The following is a 14581-nucleotide window of genomic DNA, read 5'->3' on the forward strand; positions in this document are numbered from 1 at the left end:
TCCCAGGGAACATTTATTGGTGACTTTCAGGTGGATCAACCATGCAGGAGGTGATCAGTGACACAAAATCCCTCCCCAAAAGCAGTTCCAAGCCCGGATAAAGGTGACCATCCCTAGGAATTAGAAGCCCCTTTGCCACTGGGTGATGCTTTGCAGCTCCCTGGGCAGGGATAATCCCACATTTTCCTGGGAAGCCGTGGAATTGCTTTTCCCAGAGCTCCCCCTTGGACACAGCGAGGTTCCAGTGGCAGAGCCAAAGCCTCCAACTGTGGCACAAGGGAGGGCTCTGCTGGAAGCAAACCGGAGCTACAGCACCACAGACCTCTGGCCTGCTCTGCAACTCTGAGTCCTGTGCTTTTTACTCTAAAAAAAGCGAATTTCCAACCCATTTTTGGATTTTAAATCTTGTGTCACAAGCGATCTTACTACACTCCCGTCTCCCAGGAAAGCAGCAATGGCAGAGAGGGTTTTTTTTGAGATAATTTTGTAATGTGGGCAGGAAAGGCTGCAATCAAAGCACTCAGTCCCAAACCAGAGCTGCTCAAGCCTCTGGGAGCAGATAAAGCAGCAAGACAAGATAAGGAATGACAGCAAACAGCGGCTCAGGGCAGTGATTCCACTGGGAAATGTGCAGGCACAGGGAAAACATCAGGGCTGGGTTTTTTTGCCCCAAAATCAGCGTCTCAGCCTCTTTACACTCACTTTAGGATTGACACTTAGAAGTCTGTTATCCAAAAACCCAGAGGGACTTTAAAACCACTGCAAAATTCCCATCCCTGATGTTCAACAGACATTTCCCTGGAACGTGGAGTTTGATCCAGACACAGCAAATGTCCCATCAGCTCTGCACAGCAAAGCAGGAAACAACACAAGAGATAATGCCAGCCAGAGAAAAACAAATCCAGGAGGGAAAAGCAGCAGAAGAGAACCAATAAATCAAAGTGCTGGTCAGACAGCTCATTTCCACGTTCCTGTTCTCAAACCCAGCACGAGCTGTTTCCCAGGCTGGTTATCCATGGGCTGCAGAGAGCCCTGCAAGGTTCTTGGTGCAGAATTCCCACCTGAACCAGGTTTTTCATGGACAAGGGATTGGGAATCCCAGCAGGGAGGTCAGGACCTGCTCACGAGACCAGGAACTGCCACACTTCACTTATCCCACATCAATCCCTGCTCTCAGCTGCCCCCAAATCCTCAAGGAGAAAGGGGACAGGGGGAGAAGAATGAGCCCTGTTGTTTTGGGCTTCCTGCAGGAAGAATGGGATTCCCCCAGCTCTAACCAGATGAAATCCCAGTGTACAGAAGGTGCAGGGAGATCCCCTACAAGACAAACACACATCAGAGTAGTCAAACACACTATTTTTTAATGCAGATCTGCAAAATACAAGCGAAGTGTTGAAAATTCAGGACATTTCATGAAAGCACATTTGGTCCTCTTCCAAGTTTCCTGTCCTCAGTTAACACTTCATGGATAAATAACAATTAAGCATACATGGCACTTTTAGTTAGGAAAACCTGATATTGCACATGATACCAAGAAATATAAGAGACTGTTTCAGCAAGTGATTCCAGCACTGTCACCAGTTCCATTTTGATGCCATTCACTTGTACACAAACTCTCATTTTAGTGCCTAACAGGTGCCCTGTCCTTACAGAGTAAAAACATATCCAAGCAGTTTTAGAACAAAGAGGAGGTAAAGTTGGCTCCTGAAGGAACAGAGTCTTTTACCACCAGCCTCTGTGAGGATAAAGAGCATTTCTGTGGAAAGATGACTGTCACATCACCTGGCAACAGAAATTCCAAAGCAATTCCCAAGGGAAGCTGACCATGTTGGGCTGGAAGGCTGCAGTTCCTGTCTGGGCTGCTCCATTCTCAGCCACCTTTCACTATTCCTGGCAATCACAAGGAAAACACAATGGCACAACAGTTGTGCAACTTCCTCAGGGTGGTGGAATTCTCTCTGGAAAGCTCTGGAAGGGATTCAGCCCTGGGCTCAGGAGTTCAGAAGGCGCAAGCACAGGGAGTGGCCAGTGCCACGTTCAGGGAGCTACACTGGGCTCAGGGACAAACCTGGACCAGAAGCCACCAGTGCACTGGGTGTGTCTGTCCTGGTGTCCTGGCCATGCCAGAATCCTGTCCAATCCATCCCTGATCCCTGTCCATCCCAGAATCCTGCTCACTGAGTTTTCACAGCCAGGGTGGGATGCTGTGCTGGGCTCCCACCCCACCACTTCCCACTGCAGAACTGCTGAGCCCAGCTGGGCCCAGCCCTCTCTGCCCCTGCCTCTGCCCATCCTCTGCCCTTCTCACCCTGTACTGGCTGCAAGCACAGCCTGAACCTCTCCCAACCACCCTGAATTCCTGTTTTCCTTTCAAAGAGACACTCCAGCAATACCTTTGGCAAAGCTGGAATCACCAGCTGCCTCAAACACCAAGGCAACCCACTCTATTGCAATATTTTGGGCAATTTTAACACATTTCCCTCTCCCCCTTCCAACCCTTCACCCCTTCAAATACACATAATAAGACTAAGACTTGATGATTTTTTTTTTTTCTGCCTGAATACAAGATTCAACTATCATGGAATAGAAGTTTCTATAACAAAGTCCCTGAGATGCATCTGTACATTAAAAGATTCCAACAATAACCTCTCCAGCACAAACTTCATATTTATTAGAAATGTTTTGACTTGCAACACGTGGTTTATGGAAACCAATGTTGTTGTAAGAAGGTGAAAATACAGCAGATCAAGTTGCCCTTGTATTTATACCTCAATTTAAAAGTAATTAACCCAAAAAATAACATTCTACTACTTCAACTGTAGTCAAATTTAGAAGTATATAAGCAACAGGAAAAACACTGGAAAAAACCCCAACTTGTTATATTTAAAATAGTTGTTTTGGCCTCAGTTTGTTCTCATCCCTCAAACCCTTAACTGCTTTCCTCCTGGAAGTTCACAGATACTCTTCCAGGATCTTAAAAAAGAAACCAAATATCTCTTTTGAAGTGACTTTGGGCTCCACTGTATTTTGCAACCAGCTCATCAGAAACACTTTTCCATCTTCCCAAGGAAGCTCAGTTTTCCCTGCTAGTGAAGAGAACTTAAGGCACTAACACATGAATCCTGTCAGGAATGTGAAATAGTTTGTTCTTCATGTACTGTGACACCAGCTCTTAGCAGCATCTCTCCTGAAAAGGCACTACAACGTGGCAAACAAGGAAACTTTGGGAACTTCTGCCTGAGTGGCTTTGCAATTCCCCTTTCCCTCCCCCCATTCCCTTCCAAAAAGGCACCTGGATTGGTTTGATCACTGGTTCCTGCAGCTGTGGGCTCTCACAGCCCTGCAGCTTCCATCAGCTGTGAGCGTCAGGGATGGCAGACTCTACCAACAGCTCTTACACCACCAGGAGTTCTCTTTCCAAGAGTACACAGAGCAGTTCTGTTTCAGCAAACCCAGTGGGTTCCTACCTGAGAAGACCTTAAGGTTGTGTATTGCTAGTCAGAAAAATTCAAATAACTTGGTGTAAAAAAATTGCACTTCCCCACTCCTTCCCCAAGCCCCGAGGTCATTTCAAATTAAATACCAGACCCTGCTCTAGAGGGACATTTGTAACACAGCTACAAAGAGGTAGCTAAGTGGAACAGGCCAATTTGCCTTCTTTTTCTCCTAAAATATATTCAGCCTTCATTTGCAACAACATTTTTCATAGGAAGTCTTGAACCAAGAGCTGTTCAGGTGGCACAGGAGGTTACCCCAGCTCGGACTGAGCTCCGTCTCCTTTGTGTCCACGGCTGACCCAGGCCCAGGGGACACCTGGGGGACTCAGCCTGTGCAGGGAGCAGCTGAAGGGGGAGGAATGTCTGCAGAGGAATCCCAAGCTCCTCTGAAGTTTCCCTGCAGGGTCCCTCAGATCAGTCCCACCATTCTGTCGATCTGTCTCATGTAGTTGCTCTTCAGGGGCAGCAGGTACCTCCTCTCATCAGGGACTCTGTTACACTGTTGAGGAAATTTAAATCTTTTTCAAAACTCAAACCCAAACCCAGGCAAGCCCATCCCCTCTGCAATCCTTTCAGATCCTCCCAGTACAGAAAACTGTACCAAATAACACTCTTTACTCCAACTTTCCCTCGTTCTTTGCAGACTTCCAGCACAAATCCCATAAATGAGCAGCAAGTGTTTCCTCAGTGCAGGCTGCAGCTTCCAAACACACAGCACAGCTTGTTGTGCAACTGAGATTTCCTTCACTATGACAACTGTGAATGTTTAAAATAATGCTCTTTTTCTGGAGCTTTGCAGGGAGGAGGGAAGGAACCACACAGAGATTTAAAAAAATTGTCCTTAGCTGCTCTAGGGGAAGGTGTCCTTGCCCATGGGGGTGGAATGAGATGCTCTTTAAGCTCCTTTCAACTCGAAGCATTCTGTGATTAAAACCAGTTCTGTTCTGGTTGGGGATGGGCACTGGAGCCACAGCTCTGGGGCCAGTTGAGGCCTTGCTAAGAAAGGTCCCCTCTACAGCCCCCAAAACCACACTGAGGAAGACAAAGTTTGGTTTAGATGACTCCCTGCTTCTCCCTTTGCCCCTGACAGCAACACTGGAGAGTTTTAAGGGCAAAGGAAAGGGGAAGGGAGAAATAATTGAAAGTAAATTAACAAAGAACAAAAAAAATTGCTGCAAAATACTTCAAAGGGGACGAGTTTCACCTGCACCAGGATCCCTCACATCACCCCACTTCACAGGGGCTTCTCAGGTACTTCACATTTCTAAAGGAAACACTCCACAGTGCCACCTCCAAAGGGCTCTGGTTGTCCTGCCTGCCCCTTCCCGTGCCCAGGCAGGAGCAGCCTGAGCATTCCTTACGTTGGAGCTGAAGTTGGCTGCCTTGAGCTCGGTGGGTTTGGTTTTGGGGGCGCTGCCCTCCTGTCCAGGGAGGATGTCCTCCCACAGAGAGTTCCGGAAGCGCTCGTCCACAGACACGATGTGGCCCTCAGTAGTAAACATGAACTTGTTCCCAGATTTATGCACTGGATTCTCTTCATCAAACAGCTGAAGGAGAGATGGGAGAGACAGTCATTGTAGGTGTGCCACATCCTTCATCTCCCAGTAAACAAGGAGCTGGAAACAGGTACTCACGCTCTGAAGGATCACACAAAAATACTTTTTAGTGCTAAATAATGCTGGAGCAAATGGAAATAAATAGTCTTAATGCAAGGGATTGATCCAAGCAGTTAGGAGAGCAGAAGAAAAACTTCTCACACAATTTAAAGTGCCCTTATTTTTCTAAGCTGCTCTGTGAGGCATTTCTAGGCTGGCATCCACTCAGTCACAGATTTATTTGGTTTTCTGCACTAAAGGAGATTGAGAACAGGGGCTCAGGCAATGTGAGCCCAAATGCTTTCCCCTGTGAGTGCCCAAGCCCAGAGGGGAGAAAGCAGAGGCTGCTCCAGGCAGAGGGGCTGCAAGCAGCAATAGCTCAGAGCTGAGCAGCAGCTCCCTCCAGTCCTGCTCCCTCTGCTTTCCAACCTCTTCCCAAAGACCTGCAGCTCTCCAGGCTCAGGAACCACTCCTGGGCAGCTGCCTCAGCTCAGGGATTGGGGTGAGGTCAAAGAAGAGATCAGCCTGAATCACAAACCCAGAGCCCAGCAGTTTGGCATTAATGATCCATCCCCAACCCACCACAGTTTCTAATTAATAATTAATAACCTCCTGCCCCCTCCTCTGCCATTTTTGTGCAGTGTCTTGGCAGTGAGGAACACACACGTACCAGGTACAAATATTTACAGGTTTCACTGAGGAAAAAGCTCTCCATTCGATCCTCCTTCGTCTTCTCCACCACGTGGTGCAACGTGGCATAGCCACACCTGCAACATTGGACATTGGTCTGGGGTCAGTTCCAGCTGTCCTGCTCTCAAAGTGCTCCCCAGACACTCCTTCACTTGAGAGCATTCCAACTGCCAAGGGTGAAGTTCAAATGCAACAATGGTGTTGTGCAAGCACTCACTGGTTATTGGTCCTGGGGTGCTGAGGGGTCTGTGATCAGCTGCACCCCACTCAACAGCAATGTCTGACCTGGCCAATCATTGCACATTTGTCTAGGAAATGAGTCAATTAATAATAAGGAATAAAAATTCATTGTCTTCCCTCTGAGCCTTGCAAGAAGTTTGGCTACTCAGTATTAAAGTCAGGATTCACTGCTGCTGTCTCGAACTGGGAGCTGACATCCAACAGCATCTGGCTTAGGGGCCATCCCTCAGTTCAGCTAAACACCATGAGGTGGGAAATAATCTTGCAGGATCCCTAGGAAAAATCCCAACTACTATTTTCAGCAGTTTTTAGCAGCTGATCATCAACAATGCATTTTGAAAGGCAAGTGATAAAATTCCAAAGGTATAAAGCTGCCATGGACTATAGCTTCATTTTCAGATGGGAAGGAAAGAAGTGCTCAATAAATAAATCATCACTTGTGGCTTTCAAGGAGGGCTGGGTTTTCTGGTTTACCTACATGTGGCAGACTGGATTCTATGTAATATTTGTATAATAAAATGTAGGTATATAGCACTGAGAGAAGAAAAGAACATTGAAGACTGACTTTGCTTTTGTATATTTTTCCAAACTCTGCAGAATATCCATTCCCACATGAAGGTAAAACGGGTTCTTTGTGGCCTAAATAAGGAAGACAGACAAGAGTTAGAGTCAGCAATTTTGAAATCTTGTAAAAATAACACAACAAAGGCCTATTGGTACCAGAGTCTTGTGTATCACAGCAAAGTTATCTTTATAGGAGCATGATTTGGATTAGCCAGTGCAAGCTTCTCACATTTGCTTTAGTGCAAATCCTAGAAAACCTGCAGTAAATCCAAACTCTCTGATCCCTTCCTTGTAGGCAGACAGTAATTTTAGTTTATTGTATCTGTGCCTGGACAGTATTGCAAGGGAAGCTGTTACATTTACTTCAACAATTTTGGTTGAGCGGTCACAAGTCTCTGCCTTGTAAAAATCTGCCAGCAGCTTTTAGAAAAGGTTGTTTAGTGTTGTTTTTGCCTTCCTTATAAAAAAAGGCTATTTTTGAAGCAAACAGCAGAGCAACAGCATTGCACAACACTGCAGTGCCTGCCCAGAGACTCCACATGACAACAGGCAGCTCCAGCTGGCCACGGGTCAGGGCAAAAGGGACTTTCTGAACAAAAGCCTTTTGGCCAAGCCATGATGTGCAACTCAAGAAGTCAAATACCTGATAAAGAAGATATGTGGACTCCACCAGCTCCGGCCTCAGCGGGTAAAAGGGAACATCTGGGGCCTGCAGCTGCCAGTTGTACCTCTCTGGGAGAGCTCCATAGCGTTTCCAGATGGCATAATAGAAGGCATGGAGACAAATGGCATCTTCCACATCTCCTATCAACACCTGGGCACGAGAGCAGCCAGAGACATGCACATTTAGTGCTGCAAGGCAGCAAAGATGAGAATGTGGCACCTAACACAACTCTTCTCCCATAGAACACGCAGAAAATAACCCCCAGAAAGTACTAATGTATTCGTTCTTTGCAGTAAAAGTATAAGCAGCACAGAATAAGAATGCTGAGGTTAAAGGAGGGAAATTGAAAGTCTCTCAGATCTAGCAGAGAGCAGGCCAGGCCTCTCCACATTCTTGTGTTAATGCAGAGCTGAACTGAGCTCTTATCAGAGCAGCCAGATGCAAACCCACAGGTGGGAGCTCAGCTCAGAACTCGGCCTCATTCCCAGCCCAGGATTAGGATAAGCATTCCCACTTGGCCTTGACCAGAAGGAAAGCTTACCTGCAGTCCAGGGAAGAAGGCCTGCAGGGAGTCAATCCAGGTGTTCATCAGCTGGCCCGTGTACATGTTCACGTTGACGTACAGGGGAGGGTCCCCTTCTCCTTCGTTGCAGGCCTCACGACTGCCAGGGAACGAGAGCAACATGGAAATGCCTCAGCTGCAGGAGAACACAGCACACTGCCACCAGCACAGGCAAGCAGCCACTGCTTCGTGTGCTGGGCTCCTTGTGAAAGGAACCAAACATCAGCCACGCTCCCAGACAAGCTCATTCATAAAGGGATGTATCCTATCCAGCAGAATCTCTACCAAACAGTCATGCTAGGCAACATCAGGCTTTCAGAAGAGCAAAGCAGCCAATTGAATGCATTTCTTTTGCAGTGCCAGTCTTTTCTCAGTCTTAACATTTTTAAATGGGACAGGAACCAGTTTGGCTTCTCTGCACCCCATCAGTTGCTGAGGAATGAGGAGACTGCCATGGAAATGAGATTTTGCTTCTTACAGTAACAAGAACAGATTTTCCAGAGTGTGACACAAAGCACTATAAACAGATACGTTTCAGATCTTGCTGGAGGATTCACTGCTCAGGGAATTGATGCTGAATGAATCACATACCCTCTCCTCAAGTGGTTCTGAATGTTCTGATAAGCAGCGTTGAACATTTCCAGGTCTTCCTTTTCCCCAAAGAGGATGTAGGACTTCAGCAGGTACTCATAGAAGGAATCTGACCCTGCTCCCAGTCCACTCTGCTTTCCAACCCAGTGGCCAGTCTGGATATTCACAACATTTCCTTTCAGAACAAACAAAAAGTTTAGTCTGACTTTGCTGAGTATATCAGAGAAAAACAATCCAGACAAGATTTGGTAAAATTACATGTTTGGAAATTCCCAAGGAGGAAGGATCAAAGATTGGCATCAGATGAAGTGTTACAGTGGTGGATTCATCTGAGGAACACCCACACACACACAGTTATTTTAAGTACTTTTAGTCATCTGCCAATCTGAATTATATTAATGGGGATACAAATCAGGGCCTTCAGTTCCATTCCCCAGTTCTGTGAAAAATTCCATTTGAAAACCTGTGCCCTAAAGGGTTTCAGAGACTCAATTTTTCTTACAAAACCCCAAAGCACCACTAGCTCAACACACCCCCTGGGAACACCAGGAGAACGTGGCTGACCAGCTACAGAGGGAGCAGAGGGACAAAGGTGAGGCCACCTGAAGGAGCTGATGGCACAGCCTGAGCTGTGCCATTACCCAGCCATTACCCAGCAGTCCAGTGTTATTGCTCCTGAGGCTCCACAGGGCCTTCACAGCTCTCCTGGCCACCCATTCGAACGTGGAATCACCAAGCAGTCTGCTGAGGATCCCAAACTCCACCAGCAAGGATCCAGCTCCTGCTGTGCACGTCTCGTTGTGGCTGTCTGGAGGAACCCCCTTCTTCAGGTTCACCTGTGAACAGGGACAGTCCAACAGGGCTGCACTCAGCCAGCTGTGCTCACAGCTGCACCCTCACCTTTAGGAACAAGCTTTTTTGGTAGTTTTTGCACAGTGTGCAGCGTGAAATGTGCACAGAGACACAAAACCAGCACGCTGCTGCTTGGAAAGCTTTCCTGTAGGATTCCTGATATTCTTCCAGCTTTACAGCATCATGCTTAAAGGGGGCAGGCCTCATTTTTCTCTTACACTTGCTAACCCTTGCAGACTTCACCCCACTTTTTCATGCTTTCCATTAAACATTCAGGCTTTTCCTTCTTTGCTGCCCCTCAGTTTGTGCTGCTGAAACCAAGAGCTCCTCCCCTTCCCCATGGAACAGCACTGAAGGGAAGTTACACCACCCTCAGCTGCTTTACCAGGCCCTGAACTGAAGTGAAAATTCACATTTCTACAGCCTGGCAGGTCTGGAGGAAAAGCACTACTGCTGTCTCCAGAAATTAAGGGCAGCCAGGCAAGTGCTAATTATAGTTTTGCAGTTTAGGATTGTTCCAGTAGTAGTGACATCCTTCTCCTTGCCAATTGCCTCTGCTTAAAACAAGAAGCTGCAGCATCCAAGAATCCCGGAATATTGAGTACCCACTGAGCAGTCTTCAGGAAAACTATAAACTCCAAGCCCAGTATGATAAAGATTTCAGAAGAGTTTTATTCTAATAGAATTTAGTAGCAAGTCAGGAACAGAGTCCCTTTCCTCAGCTATTTGCCTTTACAGTATTCCTTGTTAATGACAGGATTGTTTGCTGCTGTGTGACACAGGGCAGGGAATGCTCCAGCCAAACAGCACAGGAACAAATGACTCCTGACCCACAGGGAACAACAAACACAGCGAAAAATCAGCCCAGGGAAAACATTTACTAGACAGAAGGAGCAAACTGAGTAACCCATGTCACCAAAACTTGGGGCAGTTTCCCCTGTGTCATTTTAGAATAACTTGGAGCAGGCTCAATACCCCAAGTGTACATAAAAGGGCACAAAATTAAAATTGTATGACAGGTGAAACATTGTTTTGAGCCTATTTCCCCCAGGGCTGCTGTGTCCACTCACCCGAGGATAGGGAATGCCAGTTTTGGTGTTCTCAAAGGCTGGGAGCAGCCTCACTGCCAGGTCATGAGCCAAGTGCAGCAGCTCATTGTCATAATCCTTAATGGTCATATCACCAAAGGGCTGCTTGGTGTCTGTGATTATGATGTGGGCAGACAGCAGGCTTCCCAAAACCCTGTGGGAAAAGGAAAATTCAGGTTTTCAGTCTGTTCTGAACCTCACTCTTCACCTGAACACCTTACTGGCGTCATGTCTGACAACAGGCACTACACAAGATGATCTGGTTTTCCCCCACCAGTGGGGAACATATGTAGAAATCATGCTGTTGTCAGCCACAGTATCCCAAAACCTGGTTCTGCAAAATTTACCTAACCCAGGAGTTCTTGTAACAAGTCTGTTTAGGAGTGAAGACCTGCTTGTCCTTGCAAATGGCAGGAAGGGTGTTAGATAAACTTAGTACTCAGAGAAAAAAAGGCCAAACACTGTGTGAGGCACTCAGAAAATGAAACCCTTTAAAATCAGACAGGATCCAAACCCATTTCCAAGATCAGAGACTTTTTCATCTAAAATAAAAGTGAAAGTGAGCAGAAGTCTATGAAACCAAAACAAAGCAGGGAAAAGCTGTCCCAGGGTTGTTTCTTAGGCACAGATCTGAGTCTCTGCTGCAGGAGTGACAACAAAAAAGCAGAGTCTGCAAGCACAGAGCCACTGTCTCACTGCTCCAGGTCACACGGGACTGATTAAAATTGTTTCCAGTATGAAAGGATGGAATATTTCCACAGAAGATTAAGAAACAGCTTACTGGAGGAACAATTTTGGGAATAAAACCTGCCAAAGAGCTCCTAATCAATGATTTCACTTTGAATTACACACACCAAGTCTTTAACCTTGTTAGTACTTTAAAGGCAGAAGCTCAGCACCACATACCTGATTGTTGCCTCAAAAACCTGGACTGTTGAGTCTTTATCAAATGAAACCGTGTCAATCACCAACTTCACTGCCTTCTGGAATTCCGAGGAGTTTCCCATGACCTTTTACAGAAAAACAAAGCTAGTTTGTACAATTTTTGCTTCAGAAAAGAGTTGGGGAAGAGAATGGTAAGTTCACATCTTAGCCCAGCAGTCAGATTTAGCACACTGAGTGTTCAAACTGCCTGAACTATCAGTTCAACAGTTAAGACTAGCTTAAAACATAACTTGCAGAACAATAAAAGTTTGATTTAATGTTTATTTGACCAAAGGTCAGTCCAACCTCTCAGGTTCCTGACCCAACACTGCACATCCAGGAGTTCCCCTGTGCCTGCTTCCTACAGGTCTAACCTAGGAAGTGATTTCCACTGCATCCAGAGACAGATGTAAATTCTGCCTGAGCTTCAGGGGAGCAGGAATGTGGAAGAAAAACACAGGTTCCTGCTTGCCTGAGCTCACAAAAAGGCTGGGACAGACCTAAATTTTTAACCAAAGCAGCAGGTGCCAGCTGTCCCCATTACCCAGCCCCAGAGGGGAAGCATCACGTGTCTGATCTGAGCAATGAGGAGAACAGGCTTCCCCCATGCAGGAGCTTCTGAAACACAAGAGACTTTAGCAACCAGAACCTTCACATTTGAGAAAAGAACCTGAGCACTGCCCTGTTGGTGATAGGACATGAAGGCACCGTCATCAGCCGCGCAGCACAGATCCCAAACTTCTCTCTCAGTAAAACCCAACATTTCCCTCACTTCTGCTTTCAGCCCTGCTCAAGCAGCTCCTCAGCACTGCTGCAGTCCCAGGTAAAATGGGAAGCATTCTATATATATATATATAAAACCTATATATTTACATCCCAAAGAGCCCAAACCACCTTCTGCACCTGACTCCTCACATTATCTTCCAGTTTTATCAGAAATGCAGGCAGCTTTACAGGTGTTCCCCTCCTTCCCTTCACTCTTCACACAGATGTGAGTGTCAGGCCCTCTCTGCCAAGTGAAACAACCAGAGCTCTTCCAGCTATTGTGCACACAATGAGCCCTCCTCCTGCTGGACCTCTCAGCAACTCACAGCACTTCCAGTTCAAATCCACCCATCCTGAGCACCAGAGTGATGGCATATCCCAAAGAGATGAACCTCGGGGAGGAGCTCCAAAATATCCTCTGGCTCTTCAGGAAATCTCTGCTGACATCTCCAGCTACTGGCATTGTGCTACCCCCATGTGACCCTGCTGGTTTATGATCCAGCTGTTAGCTCATGATCCAGCTGTTAGCACCACCTGGGCAAGCCCTGGCAGCACCCCCAGGCAGGGCAGTCCCTGGGGTGACCAGAGCAGTGTCCCCAAGCCAAGGACTCACCGCCAGCGTGTCCAGCGCATCGATCAGTGTCAGGGAGTAGTTCCCCAGCACATCGTTGATGTTCAGGTTGGAGCTGGAAGAGCAGAAAACACACAATTGTTAAGGTTGGAAGAGATCTGTGCAGATCATCCAATCTAACTCCCTGTCCAGACAGGGTCACCTGGAGCAGGTGACACAGGAACTATCTAGTTCCTAGGTATGTTTGGAATGTTTCTAAAGGGGAAGGCCCCACAACTCCTTAGGCAGCTGTTCCACAGCTCTACCCATTATGGAAAGGAGATCATTCCAGTACCTGAAGGGAGACTACAGGAAATATGGAGAGGGACTGGAGTGACAGGACAACAGGAAATGGCTTTGAACTGAAGGGGAATAGTTTCACATTTGATATTAACAGGAAATTGTTCCCTGGCAGGGTGGGCAGGCCCTGGCACAGAATTCCCCGAGCAGCTGTGGCTGTCCCGGATCCCTGGCAGTGCCCAAGGCCAGGCTGGAGCAGCCTGGGACAGGGGAAGGTGTCCCTGCCATGGCAGGGGTGGCACTGGGTGGGCTCTGAGGTCCCTTCCCACCCAAACCATCCCACAATTCATACAGAGGTGGAACTTATATTTTAGCTTATGGCCATTACCACCTAACCGCGGCTGAGCAGCACCGGGAGGAGGCTGGGCCCAGCCTGACCCACAGGGAGACACACACAGGGCCCCATGCCAGCCCCGGGCCCTGCAGCCGCTCCCAGCCCCGGGCCCGGCAGCCGCTCCCAGCCCCGGGCCCTGCAGCCGCTCCCAGCCCCGGGCCGAGCTCCCAGCCCCGGGCCCGGCAGCCGCTCCCAGCCCCGGGCCGAGCTCCCAGCCCCGGGCCCGGCAGCCGCTCCCAGCCCCGGGCCGAGCTCCCAGCCCCGGGCCCGGCAGCCGCTCCCAGCCCCGGGCCCGGCAGCCGCTCCCCGCCGGTCCCGCTCCCCCGGCCGCCCTGCACTCACGGGTCGCGGCGGTCGGGCCCGCGGCCGCGGCAGTGCAGCGGGTCGAGCTCGTCGCGGGGGAAGGCGTGCTCCATGTAGCTGTCGTAGCCGAACACGAACATGCCCCGGGCCGCGTCCCGCAGCCGCGCCCGCAGCTGCGGTGGGAAGGCGCCGCTGTAGCGCCGCTCGTACTCATCGCCGCCGGCTGCCGCGCCCCACAGCCGGGCCCCGCGCCCCGCGGCAGGGCCGGGCAGCGCGGGCGGCCGCGGGCCGGCGCAGGGCAGGCGCGGGTGCAGGCAGAGCCCTCGGGCGAGCGCGGGCAGCAGAGTCAGCAGCGCCTGCAGCCCGAGCCGCAGCAGCAGCAGCCCCAGCACCACCGACCGCCATCGCATGGCCGCCCGCGCATAGCGCAGCGGCGCCGCCCGCACCGCGCCGCGGCCACTTTAAGAGCGGAAGGGAAACACGGGCTGGGAGAGGCGCGAGGCCCGCCCCCCCGCGCTCCTATTGGTGGAGCCGGCGCGGAGGCGGGAGCGGCCGCCGGCCATAGGGCGCGCGGTGCGTCACTCAAAGGCACCGCCCGGCGGCGTTAAAGGGGCGGGGCGGCGCGGGGCTGGCGTGGCACGGCCCGCGGCTCCGCCCGGGCGCAGGGCCGGGGCAGGGCCGGATGGCGGCGGGGCTCCCCGGACAGGCCCGGGCCGTGAGCCCTGCCCCGGTGCCGAGCCCTGCCCTGCGATCACAACCTCCCCCGGAGCGCTCGGGCTGGGGCACAGCGGTGCAGAGCTGGGAAAGGACGCGCTGACAGCGGCTGGACAGCAGCAGGAATTCCTCCATGGAAAGGGAGCTCAGGCCTTGGAACTGCCCAGGGAGGTTTGGAGTGCCCATCCCTGGAGTGGCCAGGGAAGGGCTGGAGGTGGCACTGGGGCCAGGGTGGGCTCGGGCACAGCTGGGACTCGATGATCCTGGGGTTTTGGCCAGGCTCGGTGC

At 49.8% G+C, this 14581-nt stretch overlaps 1 protein-coding gene across 1 annotated transcript; it reads right to left on the reverse strand.

The window, feature by feature from the left end:
• Nucleotides 1-1341: 1341 nt before the first annotated feature.
• Nucleotides 1342-14070, reverse strand: EDEM1 (ER degradation enhancing alpha-mannosidase like protein 1). The gene is made up of 12 exons (XM_086845100.1): nucleotides 13619-14070; nucleotides 12646-12718; nucleotides 11250-11353; nucleotides 10326-10497; nucleotides 9056-9239; nucleotides 8404-8578; nucleotides 7792-7912; nucleotides 7230-7400; nucleotides 6588-6661; nucleotides 5763-5859; nucleotides 4859-5044; nucleotides 1342-3996 (listed from the first exon to the last, which is right to left on the reverse strand). Exons 1-12 carry the CDS (start codon nucleotides 13987-13989, stop codon nucleotides 3907-3909), a joined length of 1818 nt encoding a protein of 605 aa, XP_086701226.1. The 5' UTR covers nucleotides 13990-14070; the 3' UTR covers nucleotides 1342-3906.
• Between the last annotated feature and the right edge of the window lie 511 nt (nucleotides 14071-14581).

Source organism: Cyanistes caeruleus, chromosome 11, assembly GCF_971803275.1.
Source record: "Cyanistes caeruleus chromosome 11, bCyaCae1.hap1.1, whole genome shotgun sequence".
NCBI classification, from domain to species: Eukaryota; Metazoa; Chordata; class Aves; order Passeriformes; family Paridae; genus Cyanistes; species Cyanistes caeruleus.